The sequence below is a fragment of the Megalobrama amblycephala genome, linkage group LG4, assembly GCF_018812025.1.
Source record: "Megalobrama amblycephala isolate DHTTF-2021 linkage group LG4, ASM1881202v1, whole genome shotgun sequence".
Lineage (NCBI taxonomy): Eukaryota > Metazoa > Chordata > Actinopteri > Cypriniformes > Xenocyprididae > Megalobrama > Megalobrama amblycephala.
The window spans coordinates 10424888-10442146 of NC_063047.1; the positions used below are offsets into that span (position 1 = coordinate 10424888).

Here is a 17259-nt window from a genome sequence, read left to right on the forward strand (position 1 = left end):
ATGGATCAAACAGCAACCCTCTGGTGACCAGACCAGGGCTTCTGCCGCTACGCCACACCTGCCTTCATATTGGTAAACCTTCAGAGGAATTAAGTAGAACTACACCGGTTATAAAGCTCTATAGACAGTTGCAGTAAAGCATTCTCCATTCATCTCTTATTACACAAACCTGTATAACTGTCAGCTGCTGCTGTGCAGCATGTACTACATTTGCATGCACAGCAGGTGCTTATTTGCTCAGCAGGTGGCATGTATTGCAATTGTGATGAGGGTTATTTGTAAGTGAGTTATTATAAATAAGATCATCTCTTTATTCGACACTAAACTAGAATGCAAAGCTTCTGGCATTATTTTATGGTCTTTTTGTGGTTTAGTGCAGAGTTCCTGCTGGGAAGCTGTCGACCCTGATAAAAGATGACTTAAAATTAAGATGACTTAAAGGAGTTTTTCAACATTGCAATACTTTCTCCTATCATCCTAATGTGCACAGACATCCATAAGTAAGACGATTCTAAACTGAAATTCCTTGGAGAATGTAAGCATCGGTGACAAAAACAGAACACAAGTACAAGCACAGCTTCTGAAGCTCAAAACACCCATCAGTCAGTAGAAATTTGTCTTAAATCTGTCTTTATTTACAAAATATACTTAAATGTTTAAGAGTTGGATGCAGTCATGCAGAGGGACAGACTATTATTTACGTCAGGATGTGTCTTGACCATTTCATAATTTTCTATTCTTTCTTTTTTATCATTATTAACCAGGAATGGAGGTGGTGGAATAGGAGAGGGGTGGGAAGAGGGGCATGTCAAGGGAGACTTTATTGAGGGAAAAGCAGTTTTCATCCTTACTGTACATGCAAGTTCACTTAGAAATCATACAGAAGTCAGTTATATAAAATCTTCAAAATAAATATGCATTTTACCATCTAAACAAATGTTAAGAAGTTAAACAGAGTGGCTTTATCTGGATTTATAAAATCAAAGATCCATGTTTTCTTTTTTTATCAGTTTAACAGATATCATACCTCAGTGACAATCGCAGATTTTTTATGTATTTTAAAACTAAATAAAAGTAATTATTAAAAACTATTAAACATTTTGCTGTTGTTTCCTAAGCTCGACTCAAAAAAGAACTGATGTATGATAGTGATTAAAATGAACTTTTTTTGTTGTTGTTGCAGATGCTATATGAATGTGCTGTCATTATTTATCTCCTATGTTTAATAATAAAGTAATATGGCAATAACAATTAAGAATCTTCCACCCTTGTTGGGTTTTGAGTACAGAAAACTGGGTAATATTCACACACACACACACACACACACACACACACACACACACACACACACACACACACATACAGCCTGAATTCACTCCAGCTAAAGTAAAGAAAATCTAAGTAAACTGTAAAATGTGAAATGAAAACAATGTTTGCATTATTTCTCTGATGTCATAATGTATCTGAAATTATTTACATTATTCATAACATAATTATGTTGATGAGGACACAGAATCACAGCACAATCAAATTAATGAGCAGAATACTTCAAAAATATTTCCTACGGTTTGCATAAAATGTTTGTTTGCAGAAACTCCTTTTGGTGGGAGTTGTCATGGAAACAAGCTGACTGTCACTCAATAAACACTGTCATCACTGATCATGAGATCAACCAAATCAAACCTCTCTTCGGTGTGTGTGTCTATCTCTCCCTCCCTCCTTCACCGTCTTTCCCTCTCATAAGAAGAGCAAGTTGAAATATGGTTTGAGACCCAGCACCCAGCAGGACATCTCCAGGACTTTGGTGAGATGGCCTGCGTGTTTTGTTGTTTTGCCACTGGTTCAGTAAGGCACTGAGAGAGGGTGGGCGGGTGTTTGGTCCATCCGATAGTCTGTCGCGTGATTATTGGTTCGGGTTGTGGTCAGAGCCGAGAAGACAAATGTTCCGGTGAGATGGGTTTTGGTTGGGTGCGTGTCCACTTTCTAAAGGGAATCACAGTCGACTCAAAGAGACAGAGAGTCTATCCCATGCAGCATACGACATGATCAGCAAGGGACAGGCTTCCAATCTGAGAATAAGAAAAGACAGCAGCCCAACCCATTTAAGACTTGCAGGAAGATACGCTCTTTTGACAATAACACAATTCAAAGACACTAAAGTCACTAAACTAAATGCAGAAAGTTTGAAGAGATGGAGCACCTGATTTATGGCTGCTGTAAGTACCACCAAACTAAAAGTGCGGTCACATTAGCAAAATTTCATAAAGAAAAAAAAAAAATTCATTGTATAAAGCACAGCTCACAGAGAAGTTACTTTCAAATCAAGCAGCTGTCAAGCAAATTTGCTAGACCAACTTGAACCTGATGCAAAATCTGCAATGGGGAAATATTTCGCTCTCGTGCAACATTCCTGATTACATGGATTCTTATTGAAAATTCCTTGAACAATGGTAAATGTGACCGCACTTTAAGCACTGAATTAGAGAGCCTCCTATGTGACAGGTTTAGAGGCACCTTCAAGTTTTATGACTGGCCGAATTCTCTTACTGGCAAAATGCAGTTACAAGTATCTCAAATTACATAATCACAATTTACTTTGTAGTTATTTATTTCATATATGGTTACTTTTTCATACAAGTAACTATTTATTTTATATACATTATCATTCAAAAGTTTAAGGTCAGTAAATTTTTTTTAAAAGATATTAATGGATGGATTAAAATAATCAAAAGACATTTAAATTAAATGCTGTTCTTTTGATCTTTCTATTAGAGGAATCCTGGAAAAAAGACTATCACAGCTTCCAAAAAATATGAAGCATAACTGTTTTCAACACTGATAATATAAGAAATGTTTCTTGAGCACCAAATCAGCATATTAAAATGATTTCTGAAGGACCATGTGACACTGTAAATTCAGCTTTGCTATCACAGGAATAAATTACATTTTAAAGTATATTAAAATAGAAAACAATTATTGTTAAATTGTTGTAATAGTTCACAATATTACTGTTTTACTGCATATTTGAGAAGTTAAATGCAGCCATGGTGTGTATAAGAGACTTAAAGGTGCTACAGAGGATCTTTTCATCGACTGAGAAACTAAAGACTGTTAGTGAGTTTTTGAAATGAGCGCATGCGTAAGAACAACCCCCCTCCTTCACAGCTCATTTCGAGGGAAACTCGCGCACGAGTATCGGAACACGAGTGTTTACCACCGGCATCGTGTTAGTGGATTCATTATGTCGGACTCACTGCAGGTAACTCATAATCTGCAGTTGTTACTCCTGTCTCCTGACAAAAACATTGCATGCGGCGCCTGTGGAGTGTGGAAAGTTACTGGAGCGCGCAGCCACGCTCGTCTCTCACAAGGAACGTCATGGCAGTAATTGACAAGCCAGAGGGCCAATCGTTTACGCGATGATCGCGTAAACGATTGGCTGATGTTTTTAAGGCCCTGCCTCTTGCACAGATGATGTATATTAATATTATTCCTTTCAGTGCACCTAATAAATAGTCTTTTATCAGTTAGTAAAGACAGTTTCAAGTAATATTGCAAAAATGTATAAAACAAAACATCCTCTGTAGCACCTTTAAGTCTAAGTCTTGCTGACTTCTCCTCAAAGATTAAAAATCTTTCCGACCTCAACCTTTTGAGCGGTAGTATAATTCATTACAAAATGGCACGCTCCAACTCTGCTGACTGGGCTAACATGACCAGACCACGCTCAGATTCTTCTTTTATGTTTACAGCGCCTAGGGCAGTTACAGAGAGATGTGTGATTTCTCAGAACAACTCTTCTTTAGTGATATCTGTCAGATAGCAGGTACAGTCTATTCTGAAAAAAAAAAAAAATTTTTGCTAACAGCAGCTTTAAAAACTTAACTTACCTCAGAACTGAACACCAACTCTGATATTATCACTCATCAGAAGTAGACCATCATTAATAATTTTTTTTTTTTTTTAAGAAATGGTATCACTCACTAACAAACATTCAAAACATACACAGAAAACAGCCTTGGACGAACCATTATATTTTGACGCTCTCTGTTCCGTAGACGTTATAGCCCTCTCTGTATGTGGTGAAACTCTGTGCAGTGGACGGAGGAGCTGGTTTGAAGTTCTGGGCATTTTTGGCAAGTTTGAGGCGTTTGGTCTCCTGGTGCGACTTATAGCAGAACTCCACCAGAGCCACGGTCATAGCCAGACCCAGACCCCCCACCAGGATATAGAACACGCCTGCCACGTTACTGAGACTCAGCGCGCTGGTTTTATCCTGTGGGGGGAAGACAGAGTTAGTACAAAAGAAGTATACTTGTTTCACCAAACCACTATACAATAACTAATAAAGGACTTAAACATACGCATGCAAGCTTTCACAACCCAGCATGCACTCATTCACACACTCACACACATCAGCATATCCTCACTTTCACTCTCTTCGCTCTCAGGGGTTGCACGACTAGTCAACTCGGGTCTGTGTCGACATGTCAGCGATTGCACCAACTCTATATACATTGGACAGAAGGAGGAACATTTTGTTCAAAATGAACAAACGAAATTAACAAAATTCTTCCAAAACGTGTTTTTATCTTACCCTGATTCACTATGGTAAGCCAGTTGTAAGCGTTTATATTTTAGACAGAGCAGGATGCCTTTCGCGCAAAATTACGTATTTATGTACATATGTTTGTATGTGCCTCGTCATATCTGGAAAAGTTGTTCCGGCTACTTTGACACATATGGGAGTGGCATAGGTTAGTTGTCACAAAAACGAGCGAGAAAGGTTGACATGGAGCATGCTAAATCTTGAATCAACTTGTTTTTTTAAACGCAGAATAGAGGAGCTTCTGTTTGCAAAAAGAGCTTGTAATAAACAGGAATCAAGAGATGGTGAAAACTGAGGGATTTGAAATGTTGTAAAAGCGATGCGGAGATGGCGTTTTTATTATTCAACAGGTGAGTAAAGTAATTTATTGAACAGATAAAGTGCCATTTGTAGCTCTCTAACAGAATTCATTGTAAAGCATTATCTATTGTGAAGAGTAGTTTCATTATGGTTGCTGTAGCGCTGTGCTGGAATTTATTTTCAAGAAAGTACCATGTCTACAGTAACATCTTTAGCTAGTCAGCTAAAGATAATTTCTGTCTAAACTGTTATATCTCTTAAGCCTAGTAGTGAGTATTTTATGAGCAGTAGGATACTGTTATTCGTCTGCACAGCTGAAGCACAATATAAACAATGTTTTTACGCACAATGCATGCAGTTTTGGTTTTTAACCCCTAGAGCATGCAACGTCAACTGACGGCCCGCGGGCCAAATCCGGCCCGCCAAAGATTTCCATCCGGCCCCCAGAATAATACTGAATTCAGGAATAGCCTTGTAAGAGGAAAAAAGTTTAGGGCTGGTCCGAATACCATTTTTTGAGCTTCGAAGCTTCAGTAGTAATGAACATCGACTCTTCGGAGAGAGGGGCTGAACATATTTTTCTCTCTAATAAAGGCAGGAATCTGTGTCTGTATGTCCGTTTGCATTTTTATTATTTCGAGAACCGTTCATCCAGTCGACTTCACAAGGCAGTGCAGTGTCGCATTTGGTGCAATATAGATGGACACGCGAGACGCGACACATTCAGAATTAATAAACTTTTAGTAAACTACAGTCAGAACAGCGCGAGCGGGAAGCGGCGCACCTCATGCGGGCAGGGCTTATGCTCCGAGAACGGACACTGCACTAGTGATATAAAACGCACACACACAGGTCTGTTAAATTAAGCAATACTTTTAAGGTAGTCTAATATTTTTCTGACTAACAAATTGGCACAGTAAGGGTAGATTTAAATAAAGAAAAACGAAATTTAAATAAAGAAAAAACGAAATTTAAATAAAGAAAAAACGAAATTTATATAAACAAAAACGAAATTTAAATAAAGAAAAAACGAAATTTAAATAAAGAAAAATGAAATTTAAATAAAGAAAAACGAAATTAAGTTAAATTAAAAACGAGATTAATTTAGATTGATAATAACGGGTAAAAATGCTAATACATTTTGTTTCTATTACTGTATTTTCCACAGTGTCAAAGCAACAAAACACAAGCTCAGACATGCACTTCAGTCCATACAAACTCCGCTGTTCTGAACACTCCCGTTGCTGGAACACGCGTCGGTTCTATTTCTAGCATGCACGCGTTTTCCGCGTGGCTCGAGCGCGCCTGAGACGCGTGTCTCAGTGTGCAAACTCCAACCTGTTAAATATGGGAGCCGAAATAAAAACGGACACGCCACGCAGCTGAGACGCTCACGCAGCCAGTGTGTCGCCGGCCTTATTCAAGGGGGAATGAGAATCGTTTCGCGGGGGATCCCAGGTGTGCAAAAAATAAAAATAAAAAAATATTCGAATGTCAAATTTTCAAATCGAATACCAACCCACCGAACGAATATTTGAATATTCGGGTCCGTTCCATATTTGTTTATTTTTAAATCTAACGAAAAAAAAAACCCTTCTGAAAAGTAGCTTGTGCCATAGCCTGCCTTCAGTCAAGAATGACGATAAACGCGTTCTCTCATTGAACATCTTTTATTGTTTCACGTGCTCATTTTTTCACAAATGTCAAAATTTTCCTTGCCTGGGATTAGCGCACAATTGCGTGACAGTGATGGACAGCTTGACAGCCTCACAAATATGAAGCCTAAAATATCGCTATCGCCCCCTGGTGGCTTGCTGCAGTACAGGTAATATGTAAAAAATAAAATACATTTGGAATTAGAATTAGTATATCAAATAATAACATATTAGGATACAATTCGAATTTTATTTTATATTACGAGTATCTGGCCCTTACAGTGTCTGCAGAGAAAAATTCTGGCCCTTGGACAAATATAGTTGATGACCCCTGCCCTAGAGGGTCAAAAGTTACATAGTGTACCTTTAAATCACTAACTTTTGGGCCCTCAGTTAAGAGTGTATGCTCAATTAATCTGGAAATGTTTCAAATCAACAGAGTGGTTTACTTTCACAAAGCACGTAATATGTGAACATAAGTGCTGCAGACATCTGAGATGGTTCATTTTGAGTTCAAATACAAGCCAAATTTATTGCAAAGCATTCTGAAACTAAGTGAACTTAAATTAAGTAGCACTCAGATGCTGACAGAAACCATAAGCGATAGAGACGTGACTGTTTTTTTTTGTAAAATTAATCTGGAAAGGGCAATTTCTCACCTGATTCAGCCGAGCAGACTTTCTCTGCACTCGCGAACCCTCCATTAATGCAGAATTAGACTTGCCGGAAACGGCAAAAACTGCTGATGGTGAGTCATATAAATAAGGTAAACAGTGACTCGCTGACTACTTTTTGCCTAGTAAAAACGAATAGCCGTGCAAGCCCTATTTCACACATACCATACGCGACTTGCTTGGAGGGAAAGAAGATGAACTAAATAAAATGGGGTGCTTGAGGGCTGTATTCAAAAGGGCATCAAATCATTATGAAGTGTGCCCAGAGGTCAAAGGTTAATGGATTAAAAGCTCAGGCAGCTCAAGAGAGGAAGAAGTTATTCCCTCTCTCCTCTCATACCTTCACTTTACTGGCCAGAGAGACAGAGAAACACTGCCCTCGAATAGATTGCTCATTCATGCACACACACATACACACACGCACACACACAGATGCTTGAAGAGCCAGCTCTGAGCCTGTTGCCCCCTCTAGAGGTGAAGTTGAGTCAGTACAGAAACATGACAAATATGCTGCCATCAGAGAGCTACAGTCGAATCCTCTGGCTTCTTCGGTCTGCCATCTTAACAGAGGAAGTAAGGAAGAGGAAAAGGAGGGGGGAAGAATATTGATGTTACTATGGCAATTCCCCTCTCTGAACTACTTCTGCAAGCTTCACAGCCTTCAAAACTCATTAACAGACACCTGCATGCGACCAACGCCACACCTCAAAACACAGACAAGCCTCAACAGGACTCGGTTCTGCTGCTGTGACCACCAGCCTGACTGTCTACCAACACTGACATACACAAACATGGTCTGTCTTCACTAGAAGCCTGTGAAAGGACACCATAGCAACAGGGGATTGGGAGTGTAGCATTACTGTCTTGAATGCAAAGCTAGAGACCTGTTTTCCCCCCTGAATACGGTTACCATGGTTACAGGCCCATATAGTCAGTGGTATAGCCTCGTAACAGATCTGCTGTGCTTATGCACATGGGACATGTTTCAAAGTTAATTAACTTTCTCATCAGACTGGATTACATTGAGAATTGTGATAAAACAATTGCAACTAGAGTCTCCAGGCAAACACGCTCCCCTGCACGTGGTCTCTATTAAACCGATGCCACTGGCTAATACAGGGGGCACTGTGCAGTTCCATAAACTCAATCAGGACCGGAAATAAAATGACCAAGGATATGTCCCAGGTACATACATTCACTTAAACAGAATGTTTTTATCTTCACATACTATAAAGCATTCAGACTCCCACTTACTCCCTTTATCTGGCCAATTAGAAATGCTTTCTGAGTGACTGTCCTTCTTTTAAATGTTCATACTGATGATTAATGTCTATGAATGTTGCCTGGAAACAATTAATAAACGAATCAGTAAACACAATATTGAGAACGAGGCCATGTCACAGCAGCAGAAGAGGAAAGATTTAATGAAATACTTAATTACTAAATCACTGTAATGAATGCTTACTACAAAATACTTTTATGTAACACTTAATTACTACATCATTAAGAGAATGAATTCCTTGCACTCGTAAATGCTTTCTTAATATGCCATATCTCCTCCTGTGTGTGTGTGTGTGTGTGTGTGTGGGTTCTGTGGGTGGGTGGATGTTGTGTTGTCTCATTAATGCTAAAGGATTTTTTTTTTTTTAGCTAAATGATGTGCAATTGCTACACATGTAAAGATGCTTTCAAAAGAAGGGGCCAAAATGAAGTGAATCAAGCTGGAGCCAAACCCACTAAATCCATTAAAACCAGTAAGGCTTGCTGTTATGATGTCTGTAGAATATGAATATGTTTGTTTGTAAATGAGTGGAGCAGACTAACCTTACTCCCAGAGTCTTTGGTCCCACATTCACCCTTATCGTACCACCACTTGTTTTTCAGCTTGTCTAAGATGCCTTGTTCACTGAGTTTCAACACTGCAAGGTTTACAGGAGTTCTTCACGAGGGGAAATAACATAAATAACATGGCACCATTATGTTATTTTATGTTATTAAAACTTAAACCTACCGAATATTTGTTAACCAAAGCGATACTGTAGGACACCTGGCCTTGTGCTGTTGATATCGCAGACAGCGAAAGAATAAGAGAGGGAGAGATGGAGAGAGAGAGAGGGAATGCAGGCAGGGCTAGCCTCAGTGTTACCTTCGACCTTTGACCTGGCAGTGCTACCTACTGTTATCGCTTTGAGTAATCGGCACTCACTGTTCCAACAGAGGCAGAGAGAGTAACCATGGTAACACAGCCAAACAGAGCATAATTACAAAGAGCATTTGGCAGATGAGTTTCGTTATTGTAATTGTGGTGTGAATGCAGCTTTTCTAACCCAGTATTCAGCAAGCCGGATCCATCGGGAGAAAAAACCCTTACTTGACTAACAGACAAACAGGACCCAGCAGTCAGAAGGGGAACCGGTCTGTGGTGGGTGAGGGCTGAAGCCAAACATCTTACAAATGAAAACATCAAGCCCTTATAAAAGTCAGCACGTGAATATTAATATTAGGGAGCATTTGTAGATATTTGCATAATGCATCCTATAACAAATTTTATTCGTAAATAAACAGACAAAAAAATAATGGAAACAGTACTGCTCAATGATGTTACTATTCCTTTTGGGCATTTCAGTTTGTAAGATGTTAGTATGTCATCAGCAGGACTGCTGGGAAACTCAGTTTATTTTCCTTCTGCTAAATGATGAGAGTTGTAATCCAGCAAAGCAAATATACCATACTTACCACCGTAACACAAGCCAGCTTCAGACCTCGAATGGTTTGACACCCGACGAATAATACCTTGAAAGAATGAGATCTGTTTATGCAGAGATGGACCTAATGCTTGAGTACAATTCAACTTGTATTTACTGTGCTTACTTATATTATAAGTGAAAATCCACACTTTTATTCATGCAAAAGCACTATACAAATGTGGTTTCCAAATTTTAAATCACTATTAAATGACTAAATATTGCTCCCCTTTCAACAGGGTCCTCTCATCAGAATGAAGCGGCCATGGTTGAATCCTGTTTCACAAAGGACTGAGCGCACATGAACTTTATGATGAGCTTCAAAGAGCTCAGAAGTGAGTCAAATCGCCAACAGCTAAAAACAATTGGATTTTTCAGTAATCTATGTGTGAAAAATGGGGTCCTGATTCCTACATTTACGAATATATCTTACTGTATTGTGGTGAAATTGGGGTTTTCTGTATATTTGCAGTGTATCGGCTGTTTTTAATTGTGCTATGTGTGCTAATGGTATAATATACTTGCTGGGTTTGCTGAATTACTCCATTCATGCATTTTGGATCAGACTCAGGTCAATAAATGAGAAACATGCAGTTGTGATGTCATAACAGACTAGACACCCTCCACCCAGCATGCTCAACTTATCAATGCATGGACTAGGCGGCCATCTTGGTCTCAGAGTTTAGAGCTCAGGCGCCACTCATGAGAGAGAGCCAATTACTGCAGTGAACTCGCTTTTGTAGACCGATCAGGAGTGAGTGGGGCCGCCTTGCCCTCATGATAGGATGAACACAGGGTGACCATTCTGCAGGCACAGGGGCTAGAGAAAAGTGGCCATAAATTCATTGAGAAGTGTGTGTGTGTGTGTGTGTGTGTGAGTGTAATGAATTTGTGCTTGTTTGTGGTTTTCTGTGCATTCATATGCAGATGAACATGTGCATTTACGGCTCCAGATCTTTCTCCACCTTTGATTTCTAGAAGTGTTTAATTAGAATTCTCACGTTTTCCTGTGATGTTTTAGCCCCTTCAGGACTGTCTATCCCAGTGGTCTTATATTTTTCTTTAATCCCACCAACAAGGGAGCTACGGCTTTTTCATGGGTTACACGCCAATTTGGGGAATAATCTGAGAGAGCTGGCGGCTCCAAAAGGATTTACATACTTGTAGCAGGGAGTTGGCCAAAGACCAAAGATGGTGTCTTTTAAAAAAAATCTGTCATCTGACTATTTGATTGGAGATGCCAAAGTCTTTGCACTTCTCTTTTGCCACTAGCAGCAACTTGACACACTAACAAATAACTCAACATATATACTCAACATATTGTGCCCTCCAGATGTTTGGAAACACCATAGGCATAGTGATTTGGACAATATTAGCATAAATACTTGTCATTTGTGAAGACTTTGCATAGATAAGGGACAACATAAACTGAAAAAACCCTTTACTAGCTAAAAGCAAATGTGTAATCAAGAACAAACTCATTATTGCTAGTCTTCACTGAAAGTTACTTGAATGCATTTACACCAAAAAATGTCTTTCTTTCTTCTGCAGAAGACATTTAGAAGAATGTTGGTAACCAAACCATTGATATTTTTTATGTTCCACAGAAGAAAGAAATTCACAGGTTTGTCACACACTAGAGTACTGTAAATGATGAGATAATTTTCATTTTTGGGTGAACTGTCCTTTAAGCATAATAATAAACATCCAATCCTCTGTGCTTTAGAAAATACAGACATCTATTTTCCAAAGCAGTTTTGGTCTTGTTTACACTGTCTATTCTGATCTCCAAACATCTCTCTTTTTTCTTTCTGTTGACAGTCATTAAATCCTGGAGCCCTGGTATACACAAACAACACTACATTTTGTGATGATCTTATATTACAGATCAGAGGAGATCCAGAGACGGCCTAGCCTCTTCTACCTAGAACAAGCTGTTTGTTTTACCACACAAACAAACCCGCGTGGCAAATTCACAAGAACCTAACCATCCTAATAAGCTGCGCTCTCGGTGACCCTGACCTCGCTCCACACATCCTCCCACCCGAGCCTTTATTCCTCTCCTCCTCTGCTTCCTTTCCTCCATTAGCCAAGTAAAGGGTCACATCTGATCACAGTTTGCCTTATTACATAAGCTCAGGAAAACAGTCCATTAGCAGCGCTGACAGTAACTACGGCCATCGCAGTGGTGCTAATGTCCTCGGGTCATTAGGCTCAGTTTGCTCGTGTCCACCCCTAAGGGTCACGGTACTGTTGCTGGGGATCATAGGTCACAGCCTTGCCGATTACTCGTAGCTAGGAAAGGGTTGTTTGGGTGAGATTGAGGCTGACCTTCGAGTCCCCTCCCCCGCTGCCGCACTCTCCCTTGTCGTACCACCATTTATTTTTCAGCTTGTCCAGCAGGCCCTGCTCATTCAGCTTTAACACCGCCAGGTTTACAGCGCTTCTTCAAATGATAAACACATAGCTCGTAAGAAAAGGGACAGGTTCGTGAGAAATCTAATGAGACTGCAGCAACTTGCAGTTGCTCTTTTGTTAGGGGTCAATACAAAGGAGAGACCGGTTAACTGGTGAAGTGGTTGGACCGTTTGATTGGTTAATTGCGTCAGCTACTGGGTACAGACAGAAGCGTGTATGCGAGTGAGATGCGTGTGGTGCTGAGTGGACAGAGAGAAACAGAAAGAAGTGAGAGAAAGAAAAAGAAGTTGAGTGCTAGTGAGTGATGGGAAGGATGCAGGGACAGTCCGTTGCCAGGAGGACGAGAAACAGTCTATGGCATGACATGCATGGCAGCAGGCAGAACAGCGCTGGTGCAGAGAAAAAAAAAGCAATCCAACCACACAAACATTACAGAACTGTAATCACAGCACAAAGCGTAGGACAGAGAAGATAAAAAGAGGAAAGAAAAGGGTGTAGGAAATCAACAGCAACAGGCATCACACTGTAAAAATGGACTGTAAATTAACAAGTTAAGTGACATTTCTGTAGAGAGAAACACGGTAAAACATTAACACAACATACATAACTAAAAAAAAAAAACTTGACACACAAGACACGGTTACCTTATCATTTACCGCAAGAGAAAGAGAGACAGGCAGAGTGAACGACAAAAAAGAATAAAAAAAGAGTTTGAGATAGAGAGAATGAGAAAAGGTAGAAGGGTGAGAGAATAAGAATGAAAAACAAAACATGAACGAGACAGAGAGAAGAGAGAGATGGTGGAATCAGGGTAGGTGGAATACTATAACAACAGAGTAAATTGTTATATTATTCCACCCACCTTAATGCCGACCCTTTGGGCGTGGCCACGCCGTAGCCCTTGGAGTCCAGGTTCCCTCCCACCTTCATAGTGTCGCAAGGCTTTCTCTGTTCGATGTATTCGTTCATCGTGGACTCGAGCAGGAACGCAAACTTCCCCTTTGACTTGCGCACGCGAGCCACTCCGTCAGGGGTGGTCTTAACGAACACGGACGGCTCGGCGGACTTCATGTAAGACCACATCTTCTCATAGACAGCGATCTTTGAACGCTGAAAGAGAAAAAAGAAAGGAAATTAATGGAAATGATATTTTACTAAAAAGTGGCTGGCTAAAATTTCTTGTCAGCAAGGATGGACTGGGACTCATCTTGTGACCTACACCGGCCCATCACAAGCAACGACTGATAATCCTCCATTATATTATTAGAAAATAGCTCATTTTTGTTACATATGTATCCTGTTGTATGCCAGGAGTGTTTCTAGCTTTTCAACAATACACATGCCATTTGCTATGGTCAGCCATTTAAATGTGAATTAGATTTAAAGGTGCCCTAGAATTAAAAACTGAATTTATCTTGGCATAGTTGAATAACAAGAGTTCAGTACATGGAAATGACATACAGTGAGTCTCAAACACCGTTGTTTCCTCCTTCTTATATAAATCTCATTTGTTTAAAAGACCTCCGACGAACAGGCGAATCTCAACATGTTATGTAACAGTCGGGGTGTACGCCCCCAGTATTTGCATATGCCAGCCCATATGCCATCTCTTCTCATTTTGAGAGTTATATTAGCTGTGTGAACTTTGTTTATGTTGTTAAAGGCAAGCGCGAGCTCCGTGGGCGGGGAGCGTGAGCATTTAAAGGGGCCGCAGCCTAAATCGGCTCATATTTAATGATGCCCCAAAATAGGCAGATAAAAAAATTAATTAAAAAATATCTATGGGGTATTTTGAGCTGAATCTTCACAGACACATTCAGGGGACACCTTAGACTTATATTACATCTTTTAAAAAGACGTTCTACGGCACCTTTAAAACCAAAAAAACATAATTTATATTAAAAAAATTGGCAAACAGCTGGTGTATGAGTGTATGCGTGAATGTGTTTTTCTTGAGTTTCAGGTGTCTCCCAACATGTATATCCAACCCCAGACACATTGTCAACTAAAGATTTAAAACTCTCCTCTCAATGAATCTTTTGTACAAGACCATTCAGGGACTTGTTACCATGAAACTAAACCTGACAAGAGCAAAGTATAAAATCATGGTAGAAAAGACAGAAAATAAAAAGCTCTTCATATAATCACTGCATATTTTCCTCACAAGAGGAAGAAACATCTGCGATGCTTACCCGTCTAAGGCTTTTCCTTTCAGTGACATTACAAACAAACTCTGTCTCTGGAGTTAAAGTACAAGACTACTGCATATAAAGAAAAAACTCAATATTTCAAAACACAGTCCTCCCACACAACATCCTTGCAGAGAATAAATGAAAGAACAGAAAATTATGGTTGTATTAATACTTGTAATTCTGCTGTGAATCAAAACTTAAGTTTCATAAACTAAAATATTCTGTGTCCATTTCTTGCGAGACTAGATATAAATGGCCATGTAGTGGACAGGATATCTCTGGAGTAAACACACACACATACACCTACATTTATTAGGACAGACACACACACACTCCTGCTTTTATAGGACACAGTTTTACACGCTTACACTCACACATATCGCACGTAAGTAGGTTAACTTGACCTACAAACAGCTGGTGTATGAGTGAATGTGCTTTTTTTGAGTTTTCAAGCAAAGACTGTAGAATTCAAAGGGGGAAGCGTGCAATTTCTGTGCCACTAGCGACACAAAACAGACATCAAAAAAAAAAAATCCGTCTTTTCAGACCTCTGCCATGAGTTGGATTATTGGATGAGTGATTATTCCCCAAAAATCTTGACTTCCAAAAATGCTGCTTTAAATGATGTAATGAGAGCTAACTAGATGCAATGATTAAAATGATTATCAGTGATTAAAAACTTACACAACTGTTTAAAAGTCTGGGTCAAAAATAATAGTCAAAAATATAGTTTAAAATGTAATTTATTCCTGTGGTGGCATGGCTGAATTTTCAGCATCATTTCTCCAGTCTTCAGTGTCACATGATCCTTCAGAAATCAGATTTCTTCAGAAATCTAATTTGATTTCATGACCAAGAAACATTTTTTTTTTTTTTTTATAATCAATGTTCTTATTATCAATTGTTGATGTTTGTATTGATGCTTAGTATTTGTGGAAACTGATACATAGTTTTTTTTAAGGATTCTTTGATGAACAGAAAGTTCAAAAGAATAGCATTTGTTTGAAATTGATTTTTTTAGTCTTTACTGTATGCAGCCTTGCTAAATAAAATAGTCATATGGGCCACTTTATGTTAATTTTATGGTGTTTTTGCATCCTTTATGAAGTTTGAAAGAGTCCGTCCTCCTCACTCATTGTAATTCCATGAAAAAGAGTACCAGTGTAGCCACTCCAGTTCGCACCGCCCGTTCCAAGCGGGACGCGAACCTGGGCCCGTCCGCATGGGAGGTGTACGCTCTAACAAGAAGGCTAAAGACTGCAGTCTCTAGCATCAGTTGCTAGGGTGGCTCTTGAGATCAGGGGAGTGAGGTTTACACACATAGCTCTTACCGACCTATGTCCGTTACACTCACCCCTCTAAACCTCACTCCCATCCGGGTCATGGCACCAATGTAGCCCCTCCAGTTCACACCACCTGCTCAAGAGGGACGCGAACCTGGGCACATCCGCATGGGAGGTGAGCGCTCTAACAAGAAGGCTAAAGACTGCAGTCTCTAGCGTCAGTCACTAGAGTGCCTCTTGAGATCAGGGAAGTGAGGTTTACACACACAGTTCTTACCGACGTATGTCTGTTACACCAGCACAACAATTTCTCCTTTTGTATTCCATGGAAGAAAAAAAGTCATCAATTTTGGAATAACATGGGTGATTATTCCTTTAAATCACTTTACTTGTGGGGTCTGTTGGCTACCACACTATATCCACATTGTTTTGTTTTTTACCTAAACTCAAAACTCAAAATCTAAACTCAAACAGCATCACACTTATTAGATAAGCTGACTTCATTACTTGCTAGAGCAGACAGGAAACAAAATTCGTTGATGTTTTTTATTGCTGCAATAATCAGATATGAACACAAGGTGGAGACTGTCTCCACATCACATTCAGTCCAACTCTGTGTCAGCTGCTCTCCTGTCATCTCTGCTCTGATCCAGTGTGTTAGCAGATGACAACTCATGAAAGAGAGAAGAGCAGAAGGGCATCTCATTTCATGTGTTCTCTCTCTCAAAATCTGACTCCAATCACTCTATAGTGGGTCTGCAAGGTGACGGTGACTGTGTGAGTGACTGATTACGTGTGTGTATGAGTGCGTGTATATGTATATCTGCTTTCACACACACATTAGCGAGTAATCGTGACATTAAGGTGAAATGACAGGATGAGCTCATCAGCAGTGGTGTATCTGGGTCATCTTAAAACTGCCCTGTTCCCTGTCATCTCAGAACACACATGCACACACACAAACACACACTCTGCCTCTGGCTAACTCTCTTGAAAACGGTATCTGGTTAAGATTCAGTAAAACATGTTTTCAGTCAAAAATGATTGCATGTCTGTGGTGACATTTCTTTGTCAGATTGCCAGTTGACTGTCATCATATTTTATTGTCAGAACTTCTTGCGGGTAAATGCACACAAATATGTGCTTTCCTTTAGATTATGTAGTTTAATATTCAAGTTCTTTAACACTGTGTCTACACCAGACATGAGTGGTGCAACGCAACAAGAAGCAAATAGAACCCATTATATAATCAGTGATGCTGTCTACACTGGTTGCAGCACGACACGATAAATCTGACAGTGAACTGATGTCCCATTCTATTTCCGATGTACTCCAAGTGCTCGCGCTGCTTCTGACGCAAAGAACAAATAGATTTGCAATGGTC

General features: G+C 39.7%; 1 protein-coding gene across 7 annotated transcripts in view; it reads right to left on the bottom strand.

The window, feature by feature from the left end:
- Window positions 1–613: 613 nt before the first annotated feature.
- Window positions 614–17259, bottom strand: part of gria3a (glutamate receptor, ionotropic, AMPA 3a) — a 53106-nt gene continuing 36460 nt past the window's right edge. Inside the window, exons 13-16 of one of the 7 annotated variants that reach the window (XM_048187396.1) lie at window positions 13263–13510; window positions 9063–9177; window positions 4029–4276; window positions 614–2069 (exon numbers count right to left, since the gene is read on the bottom strand). In XM_048187396.1, coding sequence (XP_048043353.1) covers window positions 4031–4276; window positions 9063–9177; window positions 13263–13510 — 609 coding nt within the window. In that variant the 3' untranslated portion in view covers window positions 614–2069; window positions 4029–4030. Of the gene's footprint in view, window positions 2070–4028; window positions 4277–9062; window positions 12429–13262; window positions 13511–17259 lie in introns of those variants that run through there. The other 6 variants (XM_048187397.1, XR_007184516.1, XR_007184515.1 and 3 more) reach the window with 6 other exon arrangements.